The 15,886-nt window shown below is 39.0% G+C and overlaps 1 protein-coding gene across 1 annotated transcript in view; it reads left to right on the forward strand.

The window, feature by feature from the left end:
- The first annotated feature begins 2,237 nt into the window (after window positions 1-2,237).
- Window positions 2,238-15,886, forward strand: part of Cc2d2b (coiled-coil and C2 domain containing 2B) — a 117,723-nt gene continuing 104,074 nt past the window's right edge. Inside the window, 1 exon segment of the mRNA XM_077799110.1 lies at window positions 2,238-2,367. Within this exon segment, the coding sequence (XP_077655236.1) occupies window positions 2,238-2,367 (130 nt within the window).

The following is a 15,886-nucleotide window of genomic DNA, read 5'->3' on the forward strand; positions in this document are numbered from 1 at the left end:
TAAATTACAATCTAAAACCAAAATCAAAAGAGAAAATATTAATAAGAATAATGACTTTCCTCACTTTTCTGTCTGGTCTTTTGATGGCTATTTGAAAACACCAAAGATGTTAAAAAAAAAAAGAGCCTATCCATAAGTAATGTGAAAAGTAACTGAGAAATAATTCAAGCAATTCAAAAAGTATGGTAAAGATTTGCCTGTATTGTGACAGGGGTCAAGACTGAGTTAAATTGTTATGAAAAGGAGAATGGACAAAACTAGGTCACTGATCAGATAAGGCACAGGAGAGGGGAGAGTCTCAAACTGGCAGTTTAATAGGTCATATGGGTCTATCAAAATACAAGTGACAAATAATGAAAAACAAGGATAGACCTTAGTTAAAAATTTACCACAAAATGTTTAATATCTTCATGATACCAAAACATATAATATCTTAAAACTTGTCTTCTTCATTAATAAACAGCTTTGGAATGTTGACAGGTGGCAAATTTCAGACAAAAACAAGAAAAATTTGGCTCCACAGATCCGGTGCAACTGACTAGATTCAAATGGTTTCCAACTTCTCATGGGCCACACGCTGACTATAGAGAATAAAATGGTAAATGTGCATGAGCACTGGCGAATAAGACCAGAGAAGGCCATGGTCCTTCCTGTGGTCGCACAGCCCAGTGATGACACCAAGGCCAAAGATCAAAGGAACTGTCCTAATATGGCCTTGCCTTCCCCAACTCCCTGACTCAAAGTCCTCCAGTGGTCTCTGCCACCTTCCTTCCTCTCCATTAGAGGGCACATGTTTATGTTGTCCTCACATTCTGGGGCTTTAAGATCCTTTCTCAGTTGCTTTATCACAGGCCTTTTAGAAAGACCCACCTTCTACAGTGATATCTATCCATCTGCCTTACTCCCATCAGCCCTACATATCTGATCTCTACTATGGAACATTCTGGGCACTCCCACCCTTCTTACTTCCCTTGCCTATCAAATCCATCCTTCATGTGGCTGCAGAGATCTTGTGTAATCGAGGGTCTTCCTGATCAAGAACTTGTGATGGCTTCACGTTGCTTTCTGTTTTTGACTATGATCAGAATGCCTGGCATAGGACCACCAGAATGTAAGCTCCTCGAGGACAGGGATTTTTTTTTTTTCTGGCTTTCTCATATCCCATATTGAATGAATGCATTTTGGATTCTCGGGATTTTTTTTTTCAATGTAATATTTCCTTCACTTGGAATTCCATTCCCCTCATTCTCCACCAAGCCTTCTTCTTATTTCCTTCAACATAAGCTCAAGAGTTCCAGACCCCTCCATACCCTTCAAATGAAGCTCAGTTATCCCAGTAGTCCTCTCTTCATGTGCTCCTTCTCAGTATTTAATGATGTGAACCCCTTCAAGAGTTCTATCCTTGTTGAAGAGGGGCTTGAGCTTCATTTATTCTTTCAACAATTATTTATTGAATGTATTATAGTAAGCATCAGACCTTCCCTAGACTCTGAGCCACAGCAGTGAACAAAACAGATAAATGTCACCCTATTCATGGTGCTTATGTTCTAGTTTGGAGGGAAACACAATAAATAAGATAAATAGAGAAAATGTATAGTATCTTAATAATCATAAGTGCTAAGTAAGAGAAAAGAAGAATGGGGTGATTGGAAAAGGCCTCTGAGAAGGTGATCCTAAGTAAGAGTCAAAGGAGTAAAAGGAAAGCATTTACACCTCTAAGGTAAGTGCATTTTAAGGGCACTGGAATTGCACATGCAAAGACCCTGAGGTAGGACAGAGCCTGGGTAGAAGGCCAGTATGGCTAGAAGGGTAAAGAGAGGGAGAATGATGGTGAGAGGGTAATGGGCCTTGCTCATAGGGCCCTGGTAGCCCCAGAGCGGACTCGGCCTTATTCTAATTGATATTACTTTTTCTAGAGAAGTTTGTATAATCTATGTTGAGCACTTTAATGATGAACAGGTAACCACACCATGGGCTACTGAAGTCACTGGAGAGCGATAATACAGCCTTGTAGGGCACCATACCCCTGCTTCTTGTGGTGATGAGGTGCTGGAGCTAGTCCCAATGAGCTCAGGTCATAGGATAACCACACAGCCAGTAGACAGAGTCTGGCTTTGTCATAGCAGAGTTTGTGCTAAAACCAGGGCCAGGGAGACACATCCAGGAGGAGTAAACACCATCACATGGGACAATCATCTCAATACCTTCTGAAGTTTCTTGTGGTTCATTATTGGGGAATGAATCCCGAAGGGACATTATCAGGAAAGGTCACCAAATTAATAGTTGCCAGGATCCATCAGCAGAAAGCCCACTCCAACTGGGGAATGGTTCCAGCTATAGCAGAGTCCAAACAAGCTTATCTCTTGGGTAAGTGTATATTTCCTCATGTGGAAGAAGAGAACCATAATAGAATCTACGGCTTTGGGTTGCTATGTAAGACTCAGTGAGCTAACAATACTTAAAGAGCTCCTACTGTATTCCTGATTCTACTCTTAACACTTTAAATAATAGTATATCTACCTCACAAGATGATGGTGAAGGTTAAGTGAGTTTAACCCTAGCAATAATCCTTGGGGGATTATTAACCAATCTATCTCACTTCAAGCCTATGAGGTAGAGGTATGATTACTTATTTTTATTTTTTGTAGTTGTAGATGGACAGAATGCCATTTATTTATTTATTTATTCATTTTGATGCGGTGCTAAGGCTCGAATCCAGTGGCCCACTCATGCCAGGCAAGTGCTGTGCCTCTGAGCTACAGCCCCAGTCCAAGGTATGATTATTATCAGCTGCAAACATCTGTATCAGATTCCTAGAGCTGACTCAAAAATTACCACAAACAGGTGGCTTCAACAGCAGAGCTATATTCTCACAATTTTGGGAGCCAGGGTGCAAAGCCAAGGTGTCTGCAGGTCATTGCTTCCTCTGGAGGCTCAGGAGGCTTCTTTTCTTGTCTTTTCAAGCTTCTGGGGGCTCTTGGCATTCCTTAGCTTTTGGCTGCCTCACTGCAATGCCTCACTGCAATGCCTCACTGCAATCTCTGCCTCGTTCTTCACATGGCCTTCCCCGTTGTGTCCCATTTCCTTCTCTTTTCAAAGAGCCTGTACTAATTTACAATCCCACAAACAGTTGTAAAAGTGTTCCTTTTTGTCTACATTCTGAACATCCAGCATTTATTATTATTTGTATTCTTTTTTAAAAAAAATTCAGTTGTAAATGGACACGATACCTTTATTTTGTTTATTTTTACATGGTCCTGAGGCTAACCCAGTGCCTCCCCCATGCTAAGGAGGCTCTCAACCACTGAGCCACAACTCCAGCCCCTTCTTTGTATTCCTGATGGCTGCCATTCTGAGTGGTGTGAGATGAAATCTCAGTATAGTTTCGATTTGCATTTCCCTAATTGCAAATGGTGTTATGGTAAATACTAGCCATTTGTATTTCTTCTTTTGAGAAGTATCCGTTCAATTCATTTGCTCATTTATTTGTTGGGTTATTTCATTTCTTGTGTAAAGTTTTTTGAGTACTTTATATATTCTAGATATTAAGCCTCTGATAGAAGAGTAGCTCGCAAAGATTTTCTCACATTCTGTGGGTCCTCTCTTCATGTTCTTAATGATTTCCTTTGCTGTGCAGAAGCTTTTTAAGATGTTGTTCCATTTAATGACTCTTGGCTTTATCTCCTGAGCTTTAGGGTTCCTATTGAGAAAGTTATTGCCTCTGACTATATGCTGAGTGTTGACCCTATGTTTTCTTCCAGTAATTGAATGTTTCTAATCTAATTTCTAGGTATTTGATCCGTTTTGAGTTGATTTTTGTTCAAGGTGCAAGATAAGAGTCTAGTTTCATTCTTCTACATATGGATAACCAGTTTTCCCAGCAACATTTGTTTAAAAAGCTACCTTTTTTCCAGTGTAAGTTTTTGGCACCTTTGTGAAGGATCAGATGATTGTAGATGTGTGGGTTTGTCTCTGTGTCTTGTATTCTGTACTATTGGTCTATGGGTCTGTTGGAATGCTAGTACCATGCATTTTTTGTTACTATAGCTCTGTAGTATAATTTGAAGTCAGGTATTGTAATACCCCATCATTGTTTTTCTGGCTTAAAATTGCTTTGGCTATTCTGGGTCTTATATTAATCCAAATGAATTTTAGGACTATTTTTTTTTCTAGCTCTGTGAAGAATGACAAGGAGTGCACTGAATCTGTATATTGCTCTTAGTATTATTGCCATTTTAACAGTATTAATTCTGACTATATATATGAGCCTTCTTCAAAGATCTATAATTTTCATTGCAGAGGTCTTTTACCTTCTTGGTTAGGTTTGTTTCAGGGTATTTTTTAAGGCTATGTGAATGGGATTGTGGTTCTGAATTTTTTTCTCAGTGGATCCATTGTTAGCATATAGGAAAGCTACTGAATTTTTTATGTTGATTTTGTAACCTGTTACTTTCCTGAATTTCTTTATTAGCTCAAGCAGATTTTTGTATCTTCTAAGTGTAGGATGATATCATCTGCAAACAGAGATTTGACTTCTTCCTTTCCTATTTTTTATTCCTTCTATTTCATTCTCTTGCCTAATTGCTCCGGCTAGAATGTCTAGCACTATATTAAACAGGAGTTATGAGGGTGAACAACCTTGCTTCTTTCAGATTTTAAAGAAAATGCTCTCAGCTTTTCTCCATTTACCATGAGGTTGGCTTTGGGGTTTTTATATATAGCCTTTATGATGTTGAGATAGGTTCCTTCTCTGCATGCATTCTTCAGTGTTTTTTTCATGAATGGGTGATGAATTTTGTCAAAGACCTTCTCTAGATCTATTGAAATTAGTAACTGATTTTTGTTCTGAAATCTATTTATGTGATGAATTATATCTATTGAACTGTGTATATTAAACCATCCTTGTATATCTGAAATGAAATGAACTTGGTTGTGGTAATCAATCTTATTATGTTGTTGAACATGATTTGCTAATATTTATTAAGTAATTTTTCATCTAAGTACATCAGGGATATTGGTCTGTAGTTTTCTTTCTCAAAGTGTCCTTATCTGGTTTTGGTATGAATGTGATATTGTCATCATAGAATGGCTTTGGAAGCATTCCATCCCTTTCTATTTCATGGAATAATTTTAAGAGGATTGGCATTAGTTCTTCTTTAAAGATCTGATAGAATTCAGTTGAGAATCCATCTGGTTCTAGGATTTTCTTTGTTAGAAGGCATTTATTTTACTACTGCTTATATCTCATTACAAGTTATTGGTCTGTTTAGGTTTTCTGTGCCTCAATTCAGTTTTCACAGATCGTGTTTGTCTAGAAATGTATGCATTGCTTCTAGGTGTTCCAATTTATTGGAGTGTAAGTTTCCAAAATAGTGCTTCATGAAATGATCTGGGTTTGTGAGATGTATGATGATTTCTCCTTTTTCATCTCTAATTTTAATAATTTTGTTTCCTGTCTTTTTTCTTTTGGTTAGTTTGCTAAGGGTTTATCAATCTTGCTTATCTTAAAAAAAAATCTCTTTGTTCTATTGATACTTTGTATTTTTTTTCTTCTCAAATTTATTGATTTCAATTCTTAATTATTTCCTTCCTTTTACTGGTTTTGTAATTGCTTTCTTCTTCATTTTTAGAGGCCTTGATATTGCATTATTTATTTGTTTACTTGGGTTTCCTTCTGATTTTCTTATTTTCTCATAGCTATAAATTTTCTTCTTAGGACTGTCTGGTATGCTGTATTCTCATTCTCATTTGAGTCTAAGAATTTTTAATTTCTCCCTTGATTTCTTCTGTCACCCATTCATCATTCAAAAGAGTACTGTTCAGTCTCCATGTGGTTATGTATTTTCTGTAGGGTTTTGTGTTGATTTCTAGTCTTGTCAATTATACTCTGATAAGATGCAAGGAATTATATCTTTTTTTGTATTGGCTAAGAGTTGGTTTGTGTCTTAAAATATGGTCTGTTTTGGAGAAGGTTTCATGGGCTGCTGAGAAGAATGTGTATTAAGTTGTTGTTGGATGAAATATTCTAGAGATGCATGTTAAGTCCATTTGATTTATAATATTTTTCAGGACCACAGAATCTTTACTGAGTTTATGTCTGGATGGGCTATCTATTGGTGAGAGAGGTGTGTTAAAATCATCCAATATTACTGCATGTGGATCTACCTGACGCTTTAATTTGAGTAGTGTCTCTTATATAAATAGTTGTACCCCCATTTGGGGCATAAACATTCATTATTGTTATATCTTCTTGTTGGATTGTTTCCTTTACCAATATGAGGTGACATTCTTGTCTCTTTTGATTAGTTTTGGTTTGAAGTTTGCCTATTCAGATTTGAGAGTAGCTACTCTTGGTAGTTTGGGGGCTCTGTTTGCATGGTATATCAATTTCTATCCTTTCACTTTTAGCATGGGGCTATCTTTGCCTATAAGATGCGTCTTACAAACAACATATAGTTGCATCTTGTTTTTAATCCATTCTGCCAGCCTATGTTCTTTTATTGGAGAGTTGAGTCCATTCACATTCAATGTTTTTATAGAGAGATGTGTATTATTTCATGCCATTGTGATTTATTTATCATGTTTAATTTGGAACTGTTTCTCATTTGCTTAGCTATTCTTCCAATGAGATTTGTTCATTTGTGAGCTCTGGGTTTTATTATTATTTGTTAATTTCTTCTGTGTGGAGCATTTCTTTAAGCAAGATCTATAGTGCCAATTTAGTCGTCATGAATTCTTTCAGTTTTTGCTAACTTTGGAAGTGTTTTATTTTATTGTGAACTTTGAAGGATAGCTTTTCTGGATATAGCAGTCTAGGTTAATAGTTATTTTCTCAGAGGCCTTGGAACACAATCATTCGAAGCCCTCCTGGCTTGTAGGTTTGTGCTGAGAAGTCCCAAGTGATTCTGATTGGCTTCCTGTAAATGTGATAGCATTTTTGTCTTGAGGCTTTTAAAATTTTATCCTTATTCTGTGGGCTAGACATTTTAATTATAATGTTTTGTGAAGATGTTCTTTTTTTTTGCATTTTAAAAGTTTTTTGTTTTAATTAGTTATACATGACAGTAGAATTCACTTATGTACTTTGATATATCATACATAGGTGGGATATAAATTCTCATTTTTCTGAGTGTTCATGTTGTAGAGTTATATTGGTCATGTAATCACATATATACATAAAGTAATAATGTCTGTTTCATTCTACTATCCTTCCCATCCCCACATCCCCTCCCCTCACCTCCCTTCACTTCTCTCTACCTAATGAAGGTAACTCTATTCTTCTCTAGTGCCCCCCCACCAGCTTATTGTAAATTAACAATTGCATATTAAAGAAAACATTTGACCTTTGATTTTGGAGGATTGACTTATTTCTCTTAGCATGATATTCTCCAACTTCATCCATTTACTGGCAAATGGTAATTTCATTATTCTTTAAAGCCGAGGAATATTCCGTTGAATATATATACCACATTTTCTTTATCCATTCATCTATTGACAGACACCCAGGTTGGTTCCATAGTTTAGTTATTGTGAATTGAGCTGCTATAAACACTGATGTGGCAAGAAAAGGTTCTTTATGATCTTTCAAATTTCTGCATGTTTCTTGTATCTGGATGTTGTTCTCACTCTGAAGGTTTGGAAATTTTTCTGCTATATCCATTCCCTTAGCCTGCATCTCATAACCCTCCTCAATTCCAATGATTCTTAAATTTGTTCTTTTCATGTTTTCCCAGAGTTCTTGTATATTGTGATTGTAAGAACTTATTTTCTTTTCTTTAATGCTGTCTGAATGTTCAAGCCTAGGCAAAAAACTGGTGTCAACTATGTTATCCTCAGCTGTAATAATTGCAACAGCATTAATGGTGGTGCAGAAGTTATATAAATCAATTAGTTCTAAAAGATGGTAAGAATATAGTTAAGAGAAAAGAAAATGTTATAGGAAGGCAAAGAAGAGTTTACAATTTCAAAAGGTGAACAGAGAGAATTTGGAATAGATGTAACAGGTGATGGTTATAAGGAAGGAGGAGAAAAATAGAAATAATAAAGTAGAGGGAGAGAGAAAGAGAAAAGAGCAGCATTTGGTAGGAGGACATGAAAAGAGAGAGAAACAAAACAATAAGAAACAAATCCAAAATATACAAACCAAACACTTTCACTCTCAATAGACAAGACAAGGAAAAAATAACCATATTTTTCAAATGTTAAAAATGTGAAAAAAACACACAAATATGCATATGTATATTGGTCCAGAAACAACCAACCAGCACAGCAAATACACACACACACACACACACACACACACACACACACAGATTAATTATGAAAAATGAAGACATCATCTCCACTGAGGTGGTCAAAATAGTTGACAAGAATACATGGACCTTGTCTATGCCTGCCTGTCTTTTTTCTTGAGTTATGTACTGAGAGCCAAAGCAAGGGCTGGGGATTTCTCCTTTTTGTTTTGCTCTCTAAGCTGACAGTTGTAGTGACCTAAGCCTGAAGCTGGTTCAAATAAGTCTCAGCTTCCCATCTCATCAGTGTGAGTTAGAATGGAATGGGAAGTACTGTCAGGTGGAGTTTTCTCTGCAAAGAGCAGATAGATGCACTACTGGATTGGCACCTCTGTGGAGTTCTATAATGGAATTTCTTGCATTTGGGGCTTAGGTCTAATCAGGCCTGAAAGGCTTTTGTTGGGTGGTGTCTGCTCTGGAGAGATTAGATCAACACACCTCTAGGGCCTGGCAGTTGCCAATTTTTGCTGGGAGTCTGGATCTCAGGAACCTCCCAAGAATTCCACTCATGGGGCCAGGAAGGCAATCCTCTACCCTTTTTGCTGCCTGTTAACACAGTAGATTTTGTCCCTGAGTGTATTCACACCTGCCTGTTCAGATTTCCCATTTGCTTCAACTGGTCACAGAAGCTGTCAAACTTAATGGAAAATCGAGTATGTGTGCACCTGGGCACCAGTTAGGATCAGTTTGACTGAACAAGTGTGCTACTTCCGACAAAACCTACAGTTCTGACTAGAACAGGGCATAGGATTCTTGTTACCTGGTCTTGGGACCCCTCCTCTTTGTCCACCCCCTTTCCCTCTTCTTTCCTATGACCTTGCTCATGTCTGTGTTATCTATCTAACAAATTGACCTCATGTGCTTCCTTATCTAGTCTACTAAGAAGGATATAACATCACCAACCTATGTCACTAATGTTTAATCTAATCCAACCAAGGAAACAACAAAGTCAAACTGGGGGTGACATATATAACAAGGTGATTATACTAGGGCATCAGCAAATTTCTTAAAAAGGCCAGATAGTAAATATTTTAGGTTTCAGGTCAACATGATCACTGTTACAAATTTTTGACTCTGTCATCATGGCACAAGAGGAGCCTTACATGATAGGTGCATTAAGGAATATGCCTGTGTTCTAATAAAACTTTATTTATAGAAATAGGTGGTCAGTCTACAGAATGTAATTTGACAATGGCTGGCCTAACCTCTTAACAAATGATGTTGTTAAAGACCAAAAATAGACTATTCTAGATGGAGAATAGTAAAGATACATGACAACTAAAGTATATGTATGACCCTTATTGGAGCATGGATCAAAACCCAAACCAATTACAATTACATTGGGAAATTTGAATATAGGTGTTTTAGTCAGCTTTTTTGCTGCCACGACTAAAGGATCTGACCAGAACAATTTTAGAGGAGGAAAAGTTTATTTGAGGGCAGATAGTTTCAGAGGTCTCAGTCCATAGAAGTCCAGCACGAGATATATGTACTTTTATATATATATACACACACACATATATAAATACATATACACATCTACATATCTGCATAAAATATATACAAAATATGCATACATATATAATATTAATGCTCTGTCAACCAAAAGTCCTTTGTGTTCTTCCTTCTCTAAACTGACATTTGCATTAATGGATCATAAAATTCAGCAAGCTATTATATGTTCTTAATCTCTAATATTTTTATAAGTCTTATTCTCATAATAAATACTTTGAGCTCTTTAAAGATGGAAAGTAGACCTGATGCTTCCTTTGTATTCCCAAAGAATCCTGGGCATGGTAGCATGCATAGAGTGTACAATAAACTTTCAGTTAATAAATGATGTACTGGGCCTGGAGATGCTTCCTTAGGATGTCAGAAGCCCTGGGGATCCATCCCCAGCAGCACAATAAACTAACAAACTGGCATGTGATCATAAAAACCGGAACAAGCGTTTACCTGGGCCATAAACCCCAGTAAATAATGACAAGTAGTAATAAGGTCACCCTACTTGATTGAACCAATACCTAGACCACATACAAAATAAATAAATGCAATAATTTTAAGAGAAATTAAACAAATTATTAAAATGTCAGTGGTAAAGCATAGGTAACAGATAATTTCACTAACACTGAAATGAAGTGAATCTTCTCTGGCTTGGTCACATTCTGGTGAGAATTAAGGAGTAGTCAGTTGTAATGACGATTACATTGCAGGCTTTCATTTATCCCAGAAACTTCCATAAATACCATCCTGTTTATCATATGATAATGTGAGTTAGGGTAGACAATTTTTAGGGAAGATACTATCTCCACTTGAAAGATTATTAAAAAAAAATGAAGCCAGAATTGACTGGAGTTGTCAAATGGCATGGAAATCTCATGGGAAAGTGAAAACCCAAATCTAGGTCTTGTCACTTCTCCTCTAAGGGACATCCCATATTTGAGGCAATAAAGGCAGCAAAGAATAGAGGACTCTGTTTAGGAAGGCAAGGGTCGATTTGTCCTTCCCCATTTAGATTCATTAAAAAAAAAAAAACAGTATGTTCTACAGATAACCTTTTTTTTTTAATGTTGAAACTTTTACCTATGATGAAAATGCAAGCTTCTCAAAGTTTCTTCTTGATTTCTGTCCTGTTTTCTTAGAATAACATGCTTGAGTACATTTTTTTTTAATTCCCCACACCACAACCATATACTAGACTCCTATGAAAGTGAAATTTGGTGTAGCATTAGTGAAGGGTATGTATTCTTAAGTTATTTTTACCTACTGTCCTAGATGCTCATTGCATTTCTATGATCAAATAATTACCTAATTGTTATCATTGTACAGAAAATGAAACTAAAACATTAATTGCCAAAAGGTATACAGCTACATAGTTGAAAGGGGACAACTTGAGCTGTAGCTATAGCTCAGTGGCAGAGGGCTTGCCTAGCATGTGTGAGGCAGTGGGTTTGATCCCTAGCACCATGTAAAAATAAACAAATAAAATAAAGGCATTCTGTCCATCTACAAGTACAAAAGATATTTTAAATTAAAAAAGGAGGGGATAACTAGAATAGAATTCAAAGTATTTTTTTTTTTTTGGCTTTTATTTCATTTATTTTTACGTGATGCTAAGGATCTAACCCAGTGCCTCACATGGGCTAGGCAAGATCTCTGCCACTGAGCTACAGCTCCAGCCCCCAAAGTATTCTCCTTTTAATGCTACCTAACCTTTAATACAAATAGTTTTATGATACTTCCTATTATAGGAGCAGCTACATTTTTTTAACCCACTGTTATAGAAACATTCTATAACCATGGTTATTGATCTCATGACAGGATAAAATTCAAACCTGCCCAGGCTCTTTCAAGACCCGGTATCACACAGACTGATGCCATCATTTGAATCTTAACTTTCACCACACATCCCACCCAGAAATCATCTCTTTGGTCCAGCAGGTCTCCTTAGAGTTCAACAAATACATCAAGTTCCTCCCTCTTTCTTGTTTTGTTTCCCTAGGTTCCTTGACCATTTAAACCAGAGTTTCTCAACAGGGTGCTGGTAATGTTTTGAGTAAATAACTCTCTGAAGGGCTGCACTGCCAAGCATTCCTGGAAAGGTGATAATAAACATTTGAATGAATGAAAGCCTATGGATCACTGCTGTGCGCTCCTCCATGCTAGTAACTTCCTTAACTCCATCTTTGCGGGTTTCCTAGAACAAAATTTTCTGTGAGAAACAGGAACTTGAATGGTCCATTTTCAGAATATAATATTTAGCCTTAATTGGGACGTTTAAAGATAGATTCGTAGTCATTTTTAACTATCGTCCTTCCCTTTGCCCTCCCCTATTTTAAAATCAGTTGATCATGTAGACTAACCTATGTGATCAACTATAAAGAGAAGAGGACAGCTCACCCAAGTGTGCTTGCTAGCCAGCTTCCCAGCCCTTCTGGCAGAGTAAAGTTTGCCTTGGTATTCCTAAAATTTCCAAACTGTTACTGAGGCCTTCTGCGAAACTGAGGTAGTGCAAAGAACCCCTCTTGAAAAAACTCTTATTCTTCTGACCAAGTCAGAAAGATTTCAGAAGTGGCTCAGAGTAATCGGCATAAGTTTATTGAAAGGAGAGGAAAGGGGAAGGGGACACTCTCAAGGGAGAGAGTGGGTCCTCTTGGAGCTGAGAGGGGACAATGTGTCACTCCTGCACTCCAGTTTTAATGGGATCCCAGAGAAGTTTCCAGAGAGTCCCATCCAGGGCTACCTCTTGACTTTTGACAGAAAGGTGACATCAGACTTTTAAGTCCCCACTATCATGGCAACTCTAGGTCACCGTGGCCTGTGTGAACTGGTTCTAATTGGATTCTTAACTGCATTGGCTCTCTCTCATCCATCAAGGAGGTCCACAGAACAAGATAGAGGAGAGTGTGGCCTCGGAGTTGCTAATCAAGATCCCCAGAGACCAAGCAGGAAGTAGGTCTGATTTTATAATGCAGTTACTATGTATATATATTCAGGCAGTAACTAAGCAGATTATAGGCAGTAACCAGTACAATTTCTGGCCAACTGTCCTTGCAGGGAGGAGCCGGCCATGGAGCAAGCGCAGGGACTGCAATGTGCGGCCTCACACCCAGGGCTGTGCCTATGGGATAAACAGTTTGCCACTCACACACCTAGCATGGGGGAGTGGTTTGACACTCAGACACCCTTAACATATGCCTTGTATGCAGTACTCCATGCCCTTGTCTCCACTTAATCATACATTTTTATGTATGTGGTAGGGTTGAAACTACTGATTTTATGGTTAGGAGGAACTATCCCTATCTCCCAGAGTTTCAGGATCTGGTCACAAAAGTCTCCTCCTTCATGGTAACTTGGGTTCCTCTTATCAACATTATTTGTGTCCTGCATTTCTCTGCCTTTAACAGGTAGTTTGCTGAGGAATGTGATATATCCTGTCCACTTAGGCCAGGCAAGGCTGCAGGGAAATTGCTTCTTATAAAAGAAAGCATGTGGGGGTCAGCACAGTGGGCCCCTATTATAGAATTATTCTCTTAACCTTCTGATCCCACCATTCACATCTGTCTGTCCCCTAACCCAAACCATACAAGTTTATTGAAATAGTTATTTTCACTGGGCCCAGCACTGGGGAAATAAACAATGCAAGTTGCTTCGTTTAGTAAGCAAACATTACACAAGCGAGCATGTCCAGCATGCTCTGAGACTCTTAAAACATTAAAGTAGCAAGGCCTGTTTGCTACTTGGTCAAGTGTGCACTTGAAGGGCTGCTGGACGCCACACTCGGCTTCCCAACAAAGCAGACAAAACCCGGAAGCATCAGCAGGGCTGGCAAGCCCACGCCACGCTGCAAGAAAGCCACGCCCCAGGTGATTATAGTCCCCGGCTCCCGCAGTGAGCGCTAATAGAGGCTGAAGACTGAGGCGCCTGGATTCTGACCCCGGCAAAGCGGGGGAACAGACCCGCGCGGCTCCCGGGATTCCGAAAAGCAAGCTCTCTCTCGCGCGCGCGCCCGCCCCCGCCCCCGCCCCGCGCATGCTCCGGGGCCGGACGCTAGAAGCCGGCTGAGGAGGTTTGTGGGCGGTTGGTGGCCTCTCTGGCTCAGCCAAGGGTCGTGAGCTGCGTGTTTGCTGCCCAGGCGCAACGGAGGCGCTCTGTCCCTCCAGGTGAATGTGATGTTACCCGTTAAGGCCCCCAGGACCCTTTCCTGACAGACACTCTGAGCTTGGGTTGAAGCAGTGAGAAAACCCGCGGGGCCCGCCTAAAGTGGGCGAAGGGATGGGGTGGCCCAACGACTTGGAACTGCTCCAGCTTTGGGGGACAGAGTCGCTAGGAACCCTGGGACTTGCAGTCCCCAAGGACCTGTTCCGTTGGCTTCCCCTCCAATTTGGGGAAGTGGTAGACCATTGGAGGCCAGCACTTGAGTTGCATCAAATGCGGGTGGGCAAGGTGTTTATGTCACATGACCCAGCCTTCATCCTCACTTTAGAATAAGCACAAAGATGAACTTGCAAGGTAGGATGCAGTCAACAAAAACTAGCTTACAAACGAAGTGCCTTCGAAGTCAAGATCAGAGTGGGGCGGGGCAGGGTGGGGTGGGGGGGCTTTCTGGAAGATGTAGAATTTGAGTCAGGCTTTGACACGTGGAATGCTCGGGGTGAGGGGAAGTTGCAAAAAGCAAAGGATGGAGGTGGGAGGAAATGTAAGAGTTTAATGTTATTTGGAGGTTTGTGTTGGAGACCTCATTAGAAGGCCGGAGGGCCTTTTGGCCTCACTTGGAGACAGGACCTATGGTTGACTTTTTCTCCAAAGAAGACTAAATGCAGACACAGAGTTAGCCCTTGTTTTAAACAGCTTTTTTATTTGATGTGACTAAAGGATTGACTAGAACAACTGAGAGAAGGAAAGGTTTATTTGAGGGCTCAGGATTTCAGAGGTCTTAATCCATGGAAGGTTGGCTCCATTCCTCAGGGCTGGAGGTGAGGCTGAACATCATGCCCGCAGGTGAGGGTGACAGTGGGAAACAGCTTACATCACAGTGATCAGAAAGCAAAGAGAGAGAGCGATTCCACTCTACAGATACAAATATATACCCCAAGTGAGGCCCCAGTTCCCACCTCCTGCAGCTACACCCTACCACTTCAGTTACCACTTCAGGAGATTAAATCACTGATTGGGTTAAGACTCTTATAACGCAATCATTTCTCCTCTGAACCTTCTTGTCTCACATGTGAGCATTTGGGAGACACCTTCATCCAAACCATAAGACCCCTTGAGTTTCAAATAAAAGACAGCATCACACACTTCCTCCAGTCGACTTTCCGGACCTCTTGGTGTGATTCTGTGAATTCATACTTTACTCTTGCAATTATTTTGTGGGTAGCATAATTACTTAGAATTGTGTGTCTGTATTAGATACAAACTTTCAAAATACACCATGGTTTTCATAACCCGTTTCCACATTTATTTAATTTGTATTGAATTGTACCAGAAGTCCCCACACAAGAGAAATGGGCCCAAATGGTTCTGGACCTACAGGAGCGGGTTATGATTTGGGACTTGGTCTTGAGAACAGTGGGTCATTTAAATTTGATACCTTTCAAAGACATAAGAATTCACACATCAGAAAATGCTCCTTCAGACAGTGTATTCCTGTTTTGGTTTGGACAGTAAGATCACACTAAACTAAATTACGTTAATTATCAAACTTGCCAGGTAATGGAATTCAGAAAGTCATGATGCTAATCACAGAATACTGTAACATACTGCTATATCACACTTAGCTAAGTGTAGAATATTTGTTTTTATATTTATACTTTTAGTTGTAGTTACTGTATCACACTTAGCTAAGTGTAGAATATTTATTTTTATATTTTTAGTTATAGTTGGACACAATACCTTTATTTTATTTATTTTTATGTGGTGCTGAGGATTGAACCCAGGGCCTACATGTGCCAGGCAAGAGCTGTACCACAGAGCCACGTCCTCAGCTCTATTTTTTTAAACTCTGTTTTTCCATGTCTTCACACCAGTAAAGGGTAACTGATTCCGTATGTTTAATATTTTTATTTTGACAAAATGTAATTCATTGTCCTAAT

Source organism: Urocitellus parryii, chromosome 5, assembly GCF_045843805.1.
Source record: "Urocitellus parryii isolate mUroPar1 chromosome 5, mUroPar1.hap1, whole genome shotgun sequence".
NCBI classification, from domain to species: Eukaryota; Metazoa; Chordata; class Mammalia; order Rodentia; family Sciuridae; genus Urocitellus; species Urocitellus parryii.